Raw genomic sequence first — 16,368 nt, 5'->3', positions numbered from 1 at the left:
AGGCCAGAGCAGTACCCGGGGCAGTCAGAGGAGGGCTCCTGAGTGGTTCCAGCTGCGGTCACCCTGAACGCACGTGCTGCAGTCAGGCAGTGAAAGGGAGGGGGAGCAAGAGGAGCACTCACTGGGAACAGGCCCCAAGTGAGCCTGCCCCTTGTCTCACTTGCTAAAAGGGCTGCCCTTTGCCAGGCTCCCGAGACCAAGGGAGGGCCTGGCAGAGACGGTGAGGCCCTGGTGCAGCATGAACTCCTGGGATACAGAGGAATTATATTCTTTTTTTTGAGACGGAGTCTCGCTCTGTCGCCCAGGCTGGAGTGCAGTGGCCGGATCTCAGCTCACTGCAAGCTCCGCCTCCCGGGTTTACGCCATTCTCTCGCCTCAGCCTCCCGAGTAGCTGGGACTACAGGCGCCCGCCATCTCGCCCGGCTAATTTTTTGTATATTTCAGTAGAGACGGGGTTTCACCGTGTTAGCCAGGATGGTCTCAATCTCCTGACCTCGTGATCCGCCCGTCTTGGCCTCCCAAAGTGCTGGGATTACAGGCTTGAGCCACCGCGCCCGGCCAGAGGAATTATATTCTTAAGTGACTACAGAATTACAGAATTTAGCTAGTCCAGGAGGCTGGATCCACACTTGTCTAAGAGGATTCCTTTCCTTTCCAAGCCTCAGCTCCATTGATCCTCCTATTTACGGCTCTGCTTCAACTGGGCAGGCAATTCCAAGATAGCAGTCAGCTCATAAACTGCTGTGCAGGGAGATGGGATGGGGGTGGAGGTGGAGGCTGGGGAGAGTGCCTCTTGGCCACGACCATTCTGTGCCCAGTGGCAGCTCGCTTAGGCTGGCAGTGGCCTCTTGGGCCTGGGGTGGAAGAAGGCAAAAGGAGGGATGTCATAGGAGGTGATGACAAGCCCCACTGTTCACGTGAAGCCGGTTTAGAGAGCTGGAGAGAGAGGAACAAATCCAGGGGACAGGAACAAGAAGGGAGCCTCAGGGGCTTGGGGACCTGGTTGGAAAGTTTCACAGAAGCCAGTAAAGAAGAAGCTCTTGGCCCCCGTTTATGCGCCTTTGGCCTCTCTTCACCTGTCATCTCTCTCCAACATGTAGGAACAAGCAGGCACCACCTCAGAAACAGATAGGAAGACAGCGGGGGCCTATCTGCCACGTGGCAGGAGCCTGCAGAGAAAGAAATTGACGGGAGGAGCAGGCAGCCTCCCGTCCAGCCTGGCTGACTCAGTGTCCACTTCTAACCCTTCCTGAGCCTGCTGCCAGCCTCATTTCCATCTTCCATTTGTCCAATGCCCTGAGCCATGACTGCCTGCTACACGTGGGCTCTCAGCCACGCCCTGGATGTCTAAGGTGCACCTCTCTCAAGGGGCTTTTTGCCTGGTGTGGGGCACTCGCAGAGACCGTCCCCCCATGCCGAGGGCTCAGAGACCTTGGGACTCTCCCACATGTGGCTTTTGAGAGCCCTGAGGTCAGGCCCAGCCGTCTCTCCCGCCTGGTCAGGGCCCTGCCCGTCACTGCCCCCCAGCAGCCTCCTCACTCACCACAGACAGGTGGGCCCCTCTCAACAGGCCTTTCCTCTCTCTGTGATCTTTTGAAGTCCCACCCTCTCTATGAAACCCCTGGGACAGACAGCAGAAACCAGAGGTTCAAGGTTGGACTTGGCTCTGCCACTTGGGTGGCAGCAGCAGCATCTCTGCCATCCAGGCCTCCTCCCTCTGCTGGCAGCGCTTGCCAGCCTCCGCTGCACTTGACACTGGCTGCTCTTTCATGTGCTTTGTTTTCCCAGCTGGACCATCAAGTTCCTTAAGACACCTAGGTTATTTGCTTTTCTGATTTCACATCTATTCATGGTGGGAAACGGAGAAAAATTATTACACTCCAAAGAGGAACTGAAGCCCCCGGAGTCCTCCTGAGACAGCCACTGAAATCTTGGCTCACTCCCTTGCACCTCCTATGCACAGATGCTTTCTTTTTCAGAAATTAAGATCATATTATGAATTTCTGTGTCAGTTTCTTCACTCAGCACTACAAGGTGGACATTTCCCCACATTAGCAACTCTTTAAAAATGTTGTTTTTTAAATGTCTGCTTAGCACTCCAGCATCAGGACCACCATCGTTTATTCAATCAACACTTCTGTGAAGGGCGTCAGGCTGAGTCTTCACTTATGAGACCTGTGCTAGCACACCCCGAGCTACACATTTGCCAACCACCAATTACCTTCCTTCCGTGCTGATTAAATGCATTTCCTCCCTTCTCCTAAGAAAGCCCATTTCCTGTGGATAAGATTTGTGGTGAAAATGGAACCAGCTATGATGCAGGTGCAATGTGGTGGGCTCGTGGGCTGACAGGCTGGCAGATGTGTAAGCCACGTTTCCCTCTCTCCCTGCGTCTGGTGTCAGTTCTGCCATCCTAGGGAGCACCTGGCAGCCCCCACTGCCCTGGCCCTGCCCCTCTAAATCAAAGGCCCTTTCTGTTTGCAAGCAAGAGAGTGTGGATAAAGTTCAAGTTGCCTGCCTGTCCAGCTCAATCACATCACAGGAGGAAGAATAAGAGGGCATGGCACCTGAGGGCCGGGGCAGAGGTCTTCAATTTTCTGAAGGGCTTAAACATGTCCTGTGTGGTCCCAAAACGTAAACCTGGGACCAAGAGACAGAAGCCAAAGGAAACAGGTTTTGACTCAATATAAAGAACGCTCTACAGCAGCCAGCACAATGCAAAGAATGAATGGTGACTTCTTTATAAGGTAGTGAATTCCTTGTCACTAAAAAACTATCATGGCAGAGACTACCTGGAAGGGATTTGGGCAGAGGACGATCAGACCACATGACACTACAGTCCCTTCCAGCCTGAGAGGGAGCTGTGTGATGTGCACAGATGCCCTGTACTTCTACGACAACTCGTGGGGGCCCTATCACAGGAGATCCCACAGCAACACCTCGACTGTCAAACAGCCTCAGTATCCAGATGCTCCTCAGACACGTCCAGCCTGGCTTCCTGGAAGCTACTTGCGCATCTTGTAGACCAGCCTCCAGGGCATTTCAGAACCAAGGGAAACATTGTAGCCTATTAGAAACCTAATCACATGGGATCCACCACAGCTAATGTGATGTAAATTATCCACATGCAATGAGGGAATATTTCAATAACAGAAACGCTCCCCTGCCCAAGTTTCCTTCTTTTTTCCAGGCTGCTAAAACGTAGTTTGCCTGACAGCCCACCTGGCCATTCACACGTGGTTATTCAGGATGCTGTGCGCAGGAGGCCACTCTAGGTGTCTGAGGTCCCAGCTCAACCGAGGCGTGTCTGACGTTCCTTCTTGTACAGACTCCACCTGCCAGCACTGAGAGCCCCTGGAAGGACTGAGCTGCAGGCCGCCCTCAATGAGGGTCCTTCCAGCATAGAAACAGACGCATCTTACAGAGGCACTGCCCTGTGCATGAAGCTTTGGCCCAAGGCCACACTTCCTCAAAGGCCTGCTCAGCTGCTCTCTGCTCCAGTCCTACGGAGTCTTGGGCTATTCAAGGGGTAGGAACCCTGTCCTTTCCAAAATCAGCAGAAGGAGGGGTGGGAAGTAACAGCTCAGCCTCTAGCATCCTGAAGTACAGGGAGGAAACGCCCTAAGACCACCCTCACTTGCCCATCTGACAGCCAGCCTGAGGAAGGGGTGAGCTGAGAGAGGGAAGGCCCCTCAATGCTCCAAGCCAGGGGCCAACCTGGGTCCCCACACATGGCTTGAGCTCCTGCTCCGTCCCGAGTTTGTCATCCTTCCCCGAGGAACATGGTGAGTCAGGAGTTAGGTCACAAGAACCATAAATAAACTTAGTTTACTTTTTAAAAGAACCATAAATATACTCAGTTTAACTTTTAAAAGAACCATAAATACACTGAGTTTAACTTTTAACAAGAAAAAAATTGCTATTTTAAAACTTAAGATTTCTAAAAGCTGAAAATTAACTGTCCCAAAGCTGGCTTGGGAAGGGTGCTTTGTTGCACACCACAGTATCTTTTGCCCTGCAGTTGGAGATGGCTCTGGGTGAGGTGGGTCCCTCCTGGAAGCCTCAGGCCAGCTCCTGGGCAGGCCACTATTCAGGAGGCCCCAAACACAACCCCATCAGCGAGAAGCCCTCAGAAGCCCCCACTGGAGAACAAAGCGCAGGTGGTGCGAGCTGTGTGCTGACTCTGCCCCCAGCCCCCAACTGAGGCAGCAGAGTGAGGCAGGCAGAGGAGACAGATCCCCTCGGAGCGAGTGGGTCTATCTCAACCAAGATGACTAAGGCTAGAAGGTGATGTAAAGCACATAGGTGGCCACACCCCCATCCCTGTATCCATAGAGAAGAAAGAGGCTGTGCAGCAGAGTGGCTGGAGCCGGATCTCCAGATCCAGAGCACTGGACGCACATTTCCACCCTGCCAATGACTGACAGCGTGACCCTGAGCAAGTGACCTAGCCACGCTACCTCATTTCCTTCATCTGGGCAATGGAGATTAATACAAGTCCACATCCCAGGGATGCTGGGAAGATTCAATGAGCTAATTCATGCAAACCACTAAGAACGGCGCCAAGCACATAGTAAGCGCTAGTAAGAAGTGCCAGCGACCAGCAGTGAGAAGTGTCAGCGATCGTGATCATTAACTTCGGCTCAAATGCCTGCTCCTGGGGGCAGCCCCGGCCCATGCAGAGGCCTCAGGAAGGGCTTTCAAGAGAGGGACAGTGATGGGTACCCTGCTCAGAGCTACTTTTCTGAAATGACAGAGGGTGCACCAGATCCTAAGCCCAGGGTCCTAACTGGCTCCCTATTCTGCAGGGATCCAGATGAAACACCCTGGTTTCTCTTTTCTTTTTCTTTTTGGCCCTTTGTGTTTTGTGAGAGAGCTTCTCAAAGCAACCCATCCTCCGAGCCATCAACTCAGCCTTTCCTCTGGGCCATCTCTGAGGCCACGGGTACATACGGCTTTGTAACTCTGGACTCTACCCCAGGCACTGGGCCTTGGCTGGGCAGGGAAGGGGTCTTTCTGCTGGAGGCAAGGCTCCTTGCTTCAGTGACAACTCACTTGACACGAAGTTTTGAGAAATAAATAAACTCCTCGTACCCAGCCTCGATGGGTACACAGCCAGGAAGGGGACACAGGGATGAATCAGGGACCCCCCTTCTTGGGATGCAGATCTGCAAAGAGAGCTCCCTCCGGAGCCGTTTCTGGGGCAGAGGGAGAGGGAGAGTTTGGGAAGAAGGCACATATCACCTGGCTGACTTCCTGGTGTCTGACTGACCTCAGTGAGCTGTCCCTGGGATTTGGGTCTACGTGCTGTTGCAGACTCCTGTGGGGCCAGAGGGGAGGCCAGGGAGGCCTGTTTCCACTGAGCAGCACCCTGCCATTGAGGAGGCCTGCAACCACTTACCAGGAAGCGGACATCGTCAAAGCCATTCAGAAGCAACTTGCTCTCATACTGCTGCAGCCCAATCGACTCCAGCCACTCCCCGACACTCTGCTCCAGCATCCGCGAACCTGACGAGAGAGGAATCGGCAGACGCTTGAAAAGGGAAAAACCATTAAGGCGGTAGCAGCGGCACTCAGAGGAAGACAGATGGCATTGCCACATCATAGTCATTACCATGAAACAGCCAAACTATATACAAGAGACCAGAGAGCAGCGGACACGCAGCTCCTCTTCTGTGTACAGCCAAGGACAGGAGGACCTGGTGCTGTCCACACACTGCCCAGCCTCGGGCAGCTGCTGCCCACTCACACCCCCAGGTCTGAGCTGCTCCAGGGCCACGGCTGCACATGCACCATCTCTGCCCACAGGTCGGGGGTGGGGGAAGCCAACCCCCAACAGTCTCCAGGTCAACTCCTCATCAGCGTACGCGCTGAGATAGTTCAGAAAGTCTGTCCCCACAGGCACTAGAGGGGGCTGAGGGAGCTCCTAAGTGCCCACAAGCCCCGCCGCTCCTCTCATCCATGCAACTTCTGGAGCCCCTGTGGGGCTGTGGCGAGGGGCAAGTTCTGCGACCTTGCAGCATAAACCAGTCAGGAGAGAACACACATCTTCATGCAGCTGAGGGACACAGGCACACAGCGAGGGCTCCGGGAGGGAAGCAGCAGCGGCGGCTGTTCACCGGAACCCAGCACATGCAACACAAGCAGCACAGAACACGGCAGGGGGAGAAAAGAGACTTTTACTTGTTTTCCCCCAGCAGTCCCGGAATAAGCAAACCATGGCCACCGGCCCTTTGTGCTCAGAGGCTCAAGGCAGCAAGGGGCTGAGTGGGGCACATGGGCCGGGGCTCGGGGGTCGGGCTCAGGTGTGGCTCTGCTGGGAAGGCAGCATCGCATTCCGCCGGGCTGCGCGGCCAGTGGGCCAGGAGCCTGGTCCACAGCTAGACTCTGGCAGCTGGCGAGCAGGGCGTCTCCTGGGCCAGCACGCCGTCTGAAGTGCTGCTTTCTTGGGCTGGGCTGGCTTTCAGGGGCTGGGCATTCATTTTCCTCTTCTGATAGCAGCTGTTCCAGTGACTCACCTGCCTGCTCAGGTAGAAAGCAGGCAGGCAAATTCAGTTCTTGGGTAAAGAAGACAAAACCCAACCAGATAAAAGAGAGAAAAAGGAAGTGGTCCTCTGTCAGCTGAGCGGTGGCGGCTTAAGTCTATTCACGTCCAGCGCTGTTCTGTCTTTGGCGGAGTGATAAAGACAGCCACGGTCGTCCCAGGGTCTCCGGACCTTGGTGCTCTCCTCTAAGGATGAGCAGGGAAGGGAGGACATCTATTCGCTCCTCGGTCAGGATGGGGATCGTGGTGGTGCAGGGAGGACAAAAGTTCAGCCCTTCTGGCAGACCTTGGATGTTCTGAGCTGGATGCCTGAACCCCAACCTACTTCTCTGAGTCTTGTGGGCAAGAACAGATGAAAGAAGGAAAAAAGAGAAAAGGAGGAAAAAGAGGTACAAGGAAGGAAAAAGAAGGACCAACTATAAAAACGTCACCTCCAGTGAACTCCCGACACGGTGAAAGTCATTCTGCCGTTCCCAGGTACTTTCTGCCCCTTGGGGCAGGACAATGCCAACTTCCTTGGTTATCTACAAGACCCTGGTGACCAACTGTGCCAGCCTCCACTCCCTCTCCTCTGTCTCCTGCAGAACAGATGGTGGTCAGGGACCCGGCGGCCTTCTGGATGCACGCTGCCGCAGCGCTCCAAGATGCTGAGTCTCGGGGATACTTGAGCTCCCCTGCCCTTGAATGGGGAAGTCTGCTCCAGCAGCCTACGTGGCAGGTTCTTGTATGCCCATGAAGTCAAGTGTCCCCGGGTGCTGATTCATTCTTGCTTGTAATCCCCCAGCCGGGCAGCTGTGGTCCTGCCTGCTGCCGGTGGATGTGTGCGCTGACAGAGCCGCAGCAGAATGCTTTGTCTAAAGGCTCCTGGGCTCCACGCTGCCTGCTGCTGGCTCCACAGTCCTTGCTCACTCTCGTAATGTCTGGCCCTCCCCTTCCTCCCCTCCTCACCCTCCCCCTTCCAAGCTCAGGAAAATACATCAGGGATCGGACATCACATCGGAGCAGAAGCGACTGCTGCTGTGGCTGCTGAGGGAGAAGGAGACAGCAGCACTAGCATCAGAGCGAAATGACAGATTTCCCAATAGCCAATGTTGGCTGCACAAATGCATAGGAAGGGCGGAGATGTGAAACTTTACCTCCAGCTCCAGGGGCTGGAAACAGCCTGTCAGGAAGAATAGAGAGGGACTGCTCCTAGAGCTTTGTTCGACAGTTTCCAGGACAGCCAGGAGAGGACAGAGGAATGACCAGACCCAAAGGGCATAGCCCACAGGTAAGTGACCCCCCCACTTGCCACATTAGGAATGACTGTGCTTCTCATAAAAACAGGCAATGAAATAAGGCCGTTACACTTGATGTTCCTCAGGTGAGTATACCAAACCAATCAGGGACAGATTTCTCTTGGGGTCCGTTAGAGCCCAGGGGAAGTGCTCCCTTCCCACAGCAGGCCACTCACATTCTGGGGGAGAAGAGTAATGGCCAAGGGCAAGAGGGAAACCAGGGCCAAATCCCAAGTACAGACGCAGACAGGCAAAAAGATAAAACAGGCACAGGGACACAGGTCCAGGGGTCACCCTCTACATATGCTGGGAGATACTGGTATCTCAATAGGCTGTAGATAAGCCCTGGCAAAGAGAGGGTTCTCATCAGGCCCCGGAAGGATCCTGCTTGACCAGCTACTCAACACCTAACATGGCTGGCTTTATCAGAAGACAGCCAAGCAAGTTCCCTTCTGCTTGACGGAGAAGGCCTTTGTTGACAGAGCCAGAGTGGCCTTGGCCAGTGGGGAGGCATACCCTCCTGGACTCCTGAGAATGGGAGTTGGCACAGGGATGAGTTAGCTGCAAACGCTTCTGTTGGGGATTCAGATAACTAGCTCCAGTGCTGGCAGCCCAGGGGCCCGTGGCCCTAAAACAGGACTGAGACTCCAATGCTGTGGTCGTGCCCCTCGGCTGGGGGTGCGGGCGCCTCTGCAAAACCAGTGGTGCTAAGCAATCCCACACTTTGTGCAGGGCTGCCTGCTGGAGGGCCTGCTCCTCCTCTACCCAGGCTAACCCCAGAGCCCAGATCTTTTCTCCCTGATCCTGAAGCCCAACCCAAGGACAATCTGAACCCTGATACTGACCAGTCAAAATAAACAGTGATTCCGTTTCGGTCCGAGCTGAAGACGGTACTCCCTGAGATACTGGGGAAAAGCCCCCTCCTGACCCATCAGACACGATTCCCGGGCAGACCTGGACCCATCCTCTCCATGCTTCAGCAGCTGGTAGTGGTGCAGACACAGCAGCCTGGGGCTCTGCAGCCTGAGTGGATGAACCCTCTGTTTAAGTGGTCCCCCACATGTGCCTGTTCTTGACTTTTCCAAGCTGGACTACAGAGGACGGTTCAAGAAAACGAGTACTAAAATAAGACTGTGTGCTGGGATCCAAAAACCCAAGGGTAGAGACAGACTGCCTGTCAACACTCATATGGGTTCATGGGGGACAAAAACTGGTAGGTGGGCTGGGCGCAGTGGCTCATGCCTGTAATCCCAGCACTTTGGGAGGCTGCGGCGGGCGGATCACAAGGTCAGGAGATCAAGACTATCCTAGCTAACATGGTGAGACCCCGTCTCTACTAAAAATACAAAAAATTAGCCAGGCGTGGTGGCGGGCGCCTGTAGTCCTAGCTATTCAGGAGGCGGAGGCAGCAGAATGGTGTGAACCCGGGAGGCGGAGCTTGCAGTGAGTGGAGATCACGCCACTGCACTCCAGCCTGGGCGACAGAGCGAGACTCCGTCTCAAAAAACAACAACAAAACAAAACAAAACAAAACAAAACAAAACAAAACAAGAAAACTGGCTGGTGGGATCAGACAGAAGACCAGATGTCAAGGGAAGAGCTCAGCATTAACCCTTCCAAGGGGAGGGCTCTTCCCAAGGTGCTGCCACATCTCCCGACTTATCAAATCCAAGAAGCAATGGCTGTTTCTGACTCAGTTCTCAAGCACATGCAAGTGATTCTGGCTCCTGCTCCTTGGACACAGAAAGTAGAAAGCATCCTCAATGGAACTGACTGTTATCCCTCCCATCCCTGTTGTCAAAGCACGGCTTTGAAATGGTAACAGTGTTTGTCTCAGTCCTGAACATCCATTTCCTGCAAACACTCGATCCTTGGAAAAGCCTACAAACTACAACAGAGTGTGAGATGGCTTGACTGAGTTGTAAGCAACAGATCCTGAAAACAGATCCACAAATTTAGCCAGGAAAGCCACCTCTGCAGACTCCAGCATAATCCAAGACTGACGAAAACGGACCAAGCTCAGCTCAGCCCTCTCTGCTGGCACCCAGGGAAACATTGCTGCTGGAGGGATGGTGGCTCTGGGAACCAGGACTGAAAACTGTGGAGGGAGGCCAGCCAGCGAGCAGAAGCCTCTGTTCTCTAGGTTTCTCGATATGAGCAGGTAATGATTTCATGGACAAAAGGAACACAGGGCCGGGCGTGGTGGCTCACGCCTGTAATCCCAGCACTTTGGGAGGCCTAGGCAGGCAGATCACGAGGTCAGGCGTTCGAGACCAGCCTGACCAACACGGTGAAACCCCATTTCTACTAAAAATAGAAAAATTAGCCAGGTGTGGTGTTACATGCTTGTAATCCCAGCTACTCGGGAGGCTGAAGCAGGAGAATCGCTTGAACCCGGGAGGCGGAGGTTGCAGTGAGCCAAGATTGTCATTGCACTCCAGCCTGGGTGACAGAGCAAGCGAGACTCTGTCTCAAAAAAAAAAAAAGAAAAAAAAAGGAACATCTTTTAACTGAAGTATTTGTATCTACTACTCATTCACAGCAAACCTGTGAGGTTGACACTATTATCCAAAGGTTGCAGATATGGGGTGAGGGGTGCAGAGACATTAAGTGACTTGCCAAGACACGTATGTCTCTAGAGCCAAGATTTGAACCCAGGACTGTGAGGCTCCAGAGCCCAGGCCGTCCCCACCAGGCCCCATGGTCTATGACGCTCCTTTCTCCCTGATGTGCACACTCAAGCCCACCCAACAGACTTCCTGCCCAGGGCCACAGAAGCCCATGAAGGAAACAGAGGTGTCACTTGAGACTGACAGGTCAATCCTGGATGGAGCCTCCCGAGTGAGCAAGAATTTCCACCCCTTCAGCGCAGAGAGGCATTTCCATGAAGGTGAAGACAGGCCAGGCTCCCGGCTGGGCTGCTTTCAGCCTGGATGCCCGGGTGCCCGAACCATCCTTGAATGCTTGGGGGAAGAGGTGTGAGACCTGCTCTGAGAGGCACCTTTAAGAGCATCTCACCTGAGAAAGCAACACAGTACAATGCTATTATCAGATAAAACAGCTCAGATGGCCTCCCCATTCCATGTTTCAAACAAAGAAAACAGAAGCTGACCTCACTACTAGGGCTTAGAAAAGAATGACCAAAGTAGCAGTGATACAGTGTAAGAATGGTAAGTGATGAAGTAAACTGAGTCAGGCACAAGGAACTGTGGGAAGAGGAAACAGCACAGTCACCCTCCCAGGCAATTCACATGCATGCTACGAGTCTGAGACCCCTGGTCTAACCCAGTGCTCTGCCACTGTCACAGATGAGACCCTTGAGAGCCATCTCGGAAGCTGCAGAGACCAACGCTGAGGTGCGCTCTGATTTAAGCGCATCTAAGAAAGTCCATAAAAAAATGAATAAGTGACGATTGTTGATAGGTAAAAGGAGTCACGGCTCTAAAAATAACAGCAAGATGGGGCTGTCTAGGTATGGGGGACTGTGAATTACAGGAGCGTGACGTGGTCTGAAGCTGACCTCTCCCACCCGCTGAACATCTGTCTTCTGTGTGAGAGGAACACCTGAGCCAGAAAGCAGCCAGACTGCTGGGTTCTGTGGGGAAAGGGCTACTTGGTACGGTACCTGAGATCTTCTGCCGTTCCTGAGAAAAGTCAATCCCCTCTCCAATAGAACTCATGATTTTCTCAATCTGAAATGGAAGAAAGAACAAAAGGTAGTCAGGCTTGGGGTAAACGTTGCCAGCTCACCACAGCGCCAATGCGGGCTGACCTCCAGGTCTCTTTCAGATACTTCCCAGCACCAGCACCAGCCTGCAAAGTATCAGGACTCTCTGCTGCTCAGGTCTAAGACAGGCCTTCTCCGGCCCCAGCCCACAAGGTCTGAAGTACTGCTCTGAAGGGAGTGAGACGGTGACAGTCTGGGCTTATTAGCTGCTAGAAACACCGAACAGCCTCTCTTTCAAGGCATCTCTATTTCATTCCCCAGCAGTTCTCCCAGACCAGCAGAGACTGGGGAGAGGCCGCAAGCACAGGCCAGACCTGACCATTTCATTGCTCACGCTAGCATTTCAATTCCATGAGAGTGGAGACTTTGCCGGCTTTGTTCCTTGCTACCCTGAGTGCCTAGGGTAGTGCCTGGCAAATAATCAGCATTCACCAGATAACTGACACTGTATGACCGCAAACTCTGGGGAGTGAGGATGATTTCCAGAGCACCTGCACACAGAAACCTATGAGAAGGAAAGGCGAGGCGGGCACTTATGCCCAAATGGAAGGCCTTTTACTTCTTGGAGGCCAGCAGTCCTGGATGGAGCTCTGCGTTCAGGGGATGAGATGGGACACAGACACCTGTCCCTCTTCTGGACCATAGCAGAGAAAGCTAGTCTCAAAGCATCCAGTGGCTCTAGCACTGCCCCCAGTATGGACCACCTGTCCCAGCCATCTGGCCTTGGCCACTCTGGACCAGATCCAGGCCCCCTTCCCCAGGAAACCTGGCCAGGGGCAGAACTAGGCAGTGGGGAGCAGCCACCTTCTCTTCTTCCCCTCCTCCTCCTTTTTGGGTTGCAGTGATAATGAGCTCATTTACTGCTCTTTTTCCAAAGAAATGAGAAAGAGGACCTTTTGTACCAGGGCTTGGATGCTTTTTCCTCTAAGTGCAAGTAAGGAGCCTGGGTCAGACAATCGGAAAAACAATTCTCCAGCCAGCCGGCTGGCAGACAAAGCCGTGCATCTGCCACCCAGCAGAAGAGCACAGAGCAAGCGCCACCTCTCCTCGGGCAGCTGGGGGTTCGGGAAGGTATCTTCCTCCAGCCACAGAAGTGACTGCTGGCTCAGGCTGGCACCTGACTGCTGTTAACCAGACTGAGCTCAGCAAGGCCGAGGGAAACACATCTGACCCCTGGAGCAAACTGAGGCTGTGTCTCTAAGCACTGGCCCCAGCAGCCCAGAGGCATGGGAAGGACACTGTCAGAGCAGGTTGGCTCTGCCCCTTGAAGAAAACGCCTCCCTCCACCCCCATGACTTTCTTTGGCCCTGTTTCAAGTGCTGCCTCCTTCAGCAGGGGCAGCATGATACAAGGGAAACTCCCCAGACCTCCCAAAGCTTCCATTTATTTTTATTTTTATTATTCATTTTTTTTTTTTTTTAATAAAGAAGAGGTCTTGTTATGCTGCCCAAGCTGCTCTTGAACTCCTGGACTCAAGTGATCCTCCCACTTTAGCCTCCTGAATAGCTAAGACGACAGTAGGTGCCACCACGCCTTTTGTTTTTTGAGTCAGGGTCTTGCTCTGTTGCCCAGGCTGGAGTGTAGGCTCACTGCAACCTCGACCTCCTGGGCTCAATTGATCCACCCACCTCAGCCTCCCTAGTAGCTGGGACTACAGGCATGCAACACCACACCTGGCTAATCTTTTGTTATTTTTTTTGCAAAGGCGGGGTTTCGTCACGTTGTCCAGGCTGGTCTCAAATTCTTGGATTCAAGTGCTGTGCACCTTGGCCTCCCAAAGTGCTAGGATTATAGGCATGAGCCACTGTACCTGGCTATTTTTTCTTTTTTGTAGAGATAGGGTCTCACTATGTTGCCCGGGCAGGTTTCAAAATCCTGGGCTCAAGTGATCTTCCTGCCTTGGCCTCCCAAAGTGCTGGGACTACAGGTGTGAGCCACCATACCTGGCAAGCTCCCATTTAAAATGGATAAAAATGAGGATGATATGGCCTTTGTCCAGGGTTGTGTGGATTAAAAGGTATCATGTACAGAAAGCACTTGGCTGAAGGTCTAGCTCACAGAAAATGCTCAATAAAAGGTTAGTTTGTTTCCACTTCTGCTCTGTTGTCCTGTGAGTGCTCCAGCCCAGTAAAACCTATTTTTGAAGTTGTAAAAACATTTTTACTTACACTTATTTTTTGATACATTCACATGATTCAAAATTTAAAAGACACAAAATGTTATTCAGAGAAAAGTCTCCCTTACCCATCTCCCAGTTGCCTCTCCTGCATTCTTCTATTCTACTCACATGCAGAGCTTACCATCACTGTAGACACCAATGAGGGTTGGCATCAAGCATATTTTATTTGCCTTGTCACCCGCTGGGCCTGGCACATGGTAAACAGACAATCTATTGAATGAATCTGTGAATGAACCAAAGTGTAGTTTCCATTTCTTTAGAGTCTACACTGGAAAAGCTGTTCTCCACGGCCGTGCAGCGTGCCGGGGAAGGAAAGGGCTAAAATGGTGGGGTGACTCCAAGGTATCCTTTGAAATAAAGTCATATTATATATTTCATTAGCATCATAATCACTTAACATCCGAAGCCCCAGGTGACCTGTCCAATCAGCATCCCTTGGTGGTACAATTTGTGAAATTTTGCCAAAGGGCCTTTTGGCATCAGAGTGAACAGAGCTGAGCACCCCCACTGCTTCTCCGCTCCGCTCTTTCCTGCTTGCCCCAGGAGTCACCCACTAGTCAACTGACATAGGCCAGCAGAAGCCCAGGTTTTTAAAATTTTCTTTTTTTTGAGACATGGTCCCACTCTGTCACCCAGGCTGGAGTGCAGTGGCGCAATCATGGCTCCCTGAAACCTTGAACTTCTGGGCTCAGGGGATCCTTCCCACCTCAGCCTCCCAAAGCGCTGGGGGTACAGATGCCTGACCCAGAAGCCCGGGTATCCAGAGAGCTGTTCCAGGCTGCAGACAGGCCGGGAAATGCTAATGGATGCTCTCAGAACGATTTTGCCCAGGCTAGGAAGTTGTTTTATTGTTCCACGAACTGCCGTGGCTAAGTCAAGCTGAGCTGGTTCTAGTTTCAGAAAAACTCAGGGTCCTCGGCACTGGACTCGCAGCCTGTAACCCTGGACTCCTTCCTCAGCAACTGGAACCTGTCTTGGTGGAAGCTCAGGGCCAGGAGGGACATGGCAGCGAAGAGGTCCTGTTTGGGCAGAGATTGGCAGGTCCCCGCCCTGGCACCAAAGCAGAGTGTCTGGAGCTGTGGTCTGCCCAAGCCCTCAGCCTGAGCTGTGGAGATGGGGAGGAACCGGAGCTCATCTTTTCTCCTTGCCTCAAACTCACCCTCATGGCCCAGAACCAGCAGAGAGGAAATATGATCATTTTAGTCTAGACAAAGAAGAGCATTCAGACACACAGATATCATTCTGATCTACATACCTCATGCAGTTTAACCTCCTAGGCTTCAGTTAAAAAACAATCTGAATAGACAGCTTTCCCAGAAATGTTCTGCATTTCAGGGGAAGAGACAGGTTAGATGTAATGGAAGGGAACCATTTAGTGTTCTCCTCTTTTACTGTGGTTTTGGATGAGTGACATTTCTGGAGAGAGATGAGAAATGGCCATGCTTCCTTACTACTGCACTTCACGTGAACTGACTGAAAACTTACACTTGTGTTTGTTAATATAAGGTCTTGAAAGTTATCACCATAATGGACTCTTGTCTTCAAAAAATGCTTGGAAATACTCCATTTTCAGAAAGTTTTCAGGATGACTCTGTTTAGACTATTTTTCCCTGCCAGGGCTATGTAAAATGTATTCCCCATATGGCTGAAAACAAGAACAAAAACAAACACTGGAGATACTGCTGCTCAGGCCATCTGACATCTGCTTGTTTAGACCACAGGATTCTGGTTGCCCATGGGCTGGTGATGGGAGGTGGAGCTCTGCATGGAGAGGTCTCCATCCCCCATCACCAGGCGGCAGAGCTATGCAGATGACACCCAGCTTTTTAATAAATACTGGGAGTTGAAGGAGGGGGAAGAAAGAGTTTTGATGGGTCTTCTGTATGCCAGGAAGTGTGCTGGGCACAGGCAGACCTCAAGCTTTGGTGCAACTTGGCTCCAAGGCCCGTGGGAAACCTCCCTTTCAGGAGGCGGTACAAGTCACGGCTGTGTGCAGGGCTACCACACGGGGCCAAATATCAGGACAGCAGGAATCAGTCTGGTCAACATGTCCAGAAGTTGGGGCCCATGTAGAGGAGGATGGGAAAGGAATCACTTTCCTTTTACTTTCCTTTGGTGTAAATGGGAGCATGAGAGAAGTTTCTACAGCTGACTTGGCTCCTGACATCAGACATTCCCTCCCAACACCCTTTCTGCTGCCTGGGAGTTGTTGGTTCCATTAGGATCCCCTGGCAGTTGGAAAATACACATGGTCTCCTTAGGCCTGAGCCACGGGGCCGGAGACACCTTCCACCTCGCCTCTTCCACTCAGCACTGATGACCTTATTGGCTCAGAAACACCTTCTGCTTTGCAGGATGACTTCCCTGATTAACTGTTTTATGGTGTGTCCCAGAGACACTAAAGAACCATTGAGGGTAAGAACCCTGCATCACGCTGTTTTCTTTAGGTCCCACCGTATGCCTTGTACACAGCTAGCACACTGGTGGTGTTCGATGACAAACGTTTGTTAGCTATCGCTAATACACCGGTCACTTTTACGCTAACAGGGAAAGGGGGAAGGCAGCCAACAGTCTCCCTCTGCACCCGTCTGAATTCTCTAATTCCCTTTCCCTCCTCATTTTTACGTTTCTCTGACTCTCT

General features: G+C 52.4%; 1 protein-coding gene across 9 annotated transcripts in view; it reads right to left on the bottom strand.

Moving 5' to 3' along the window:
• The window catches only part of ANKS1A (ankyrin repeat and sterile alpha motif domain containing 1A), a 199,569-nt gene that overhangs the window by 26,834 nt on the left and 156,367 nt on the right, over nt 1-16,368 (bottom strand). For all 9 annotated transcript variants that reach the window (XM_033216862.1, XM_033216865.1, XM_033216867.1 and 6 more), the window contains 2 exons: nt 11,447-11,513; nt 5,402-5,508 (listed from right to left, as the gene is read on the bottom strand). In XM_033216862.1, coding sequence (XP_033072753.1) covers nt 5,402-5,508; nt 11,447-11,513 — 174 coding nt within the window. The remainder of the gene's footprint in view (nt 1-5,401; nt 5,509-11,446; nt 11,514-16,368) is intronic.

The sequence above is a fragment of the Trachypithecus francoisi genome, unplaced genomic scaffold (assembly GCF_009764315.1).
Source record: "Trachypithecus francoisi isolate TF-2019V2 unplaced genomic scaffold, Tfra_2.0 Lachesis_group10, whole genome shotgun sequence".
Taxonomy (NCBI): Eukaryota; Metazoa; Chordata; class Mammalia; order Primates; family Cercopithecidae; genus Trachypithecus; species Trachypithecus francoisi.
Note: the sequence above shows the minus strand (reverse complement) of the source record. Positions and strands in the feature narration are given on the sequence as shown.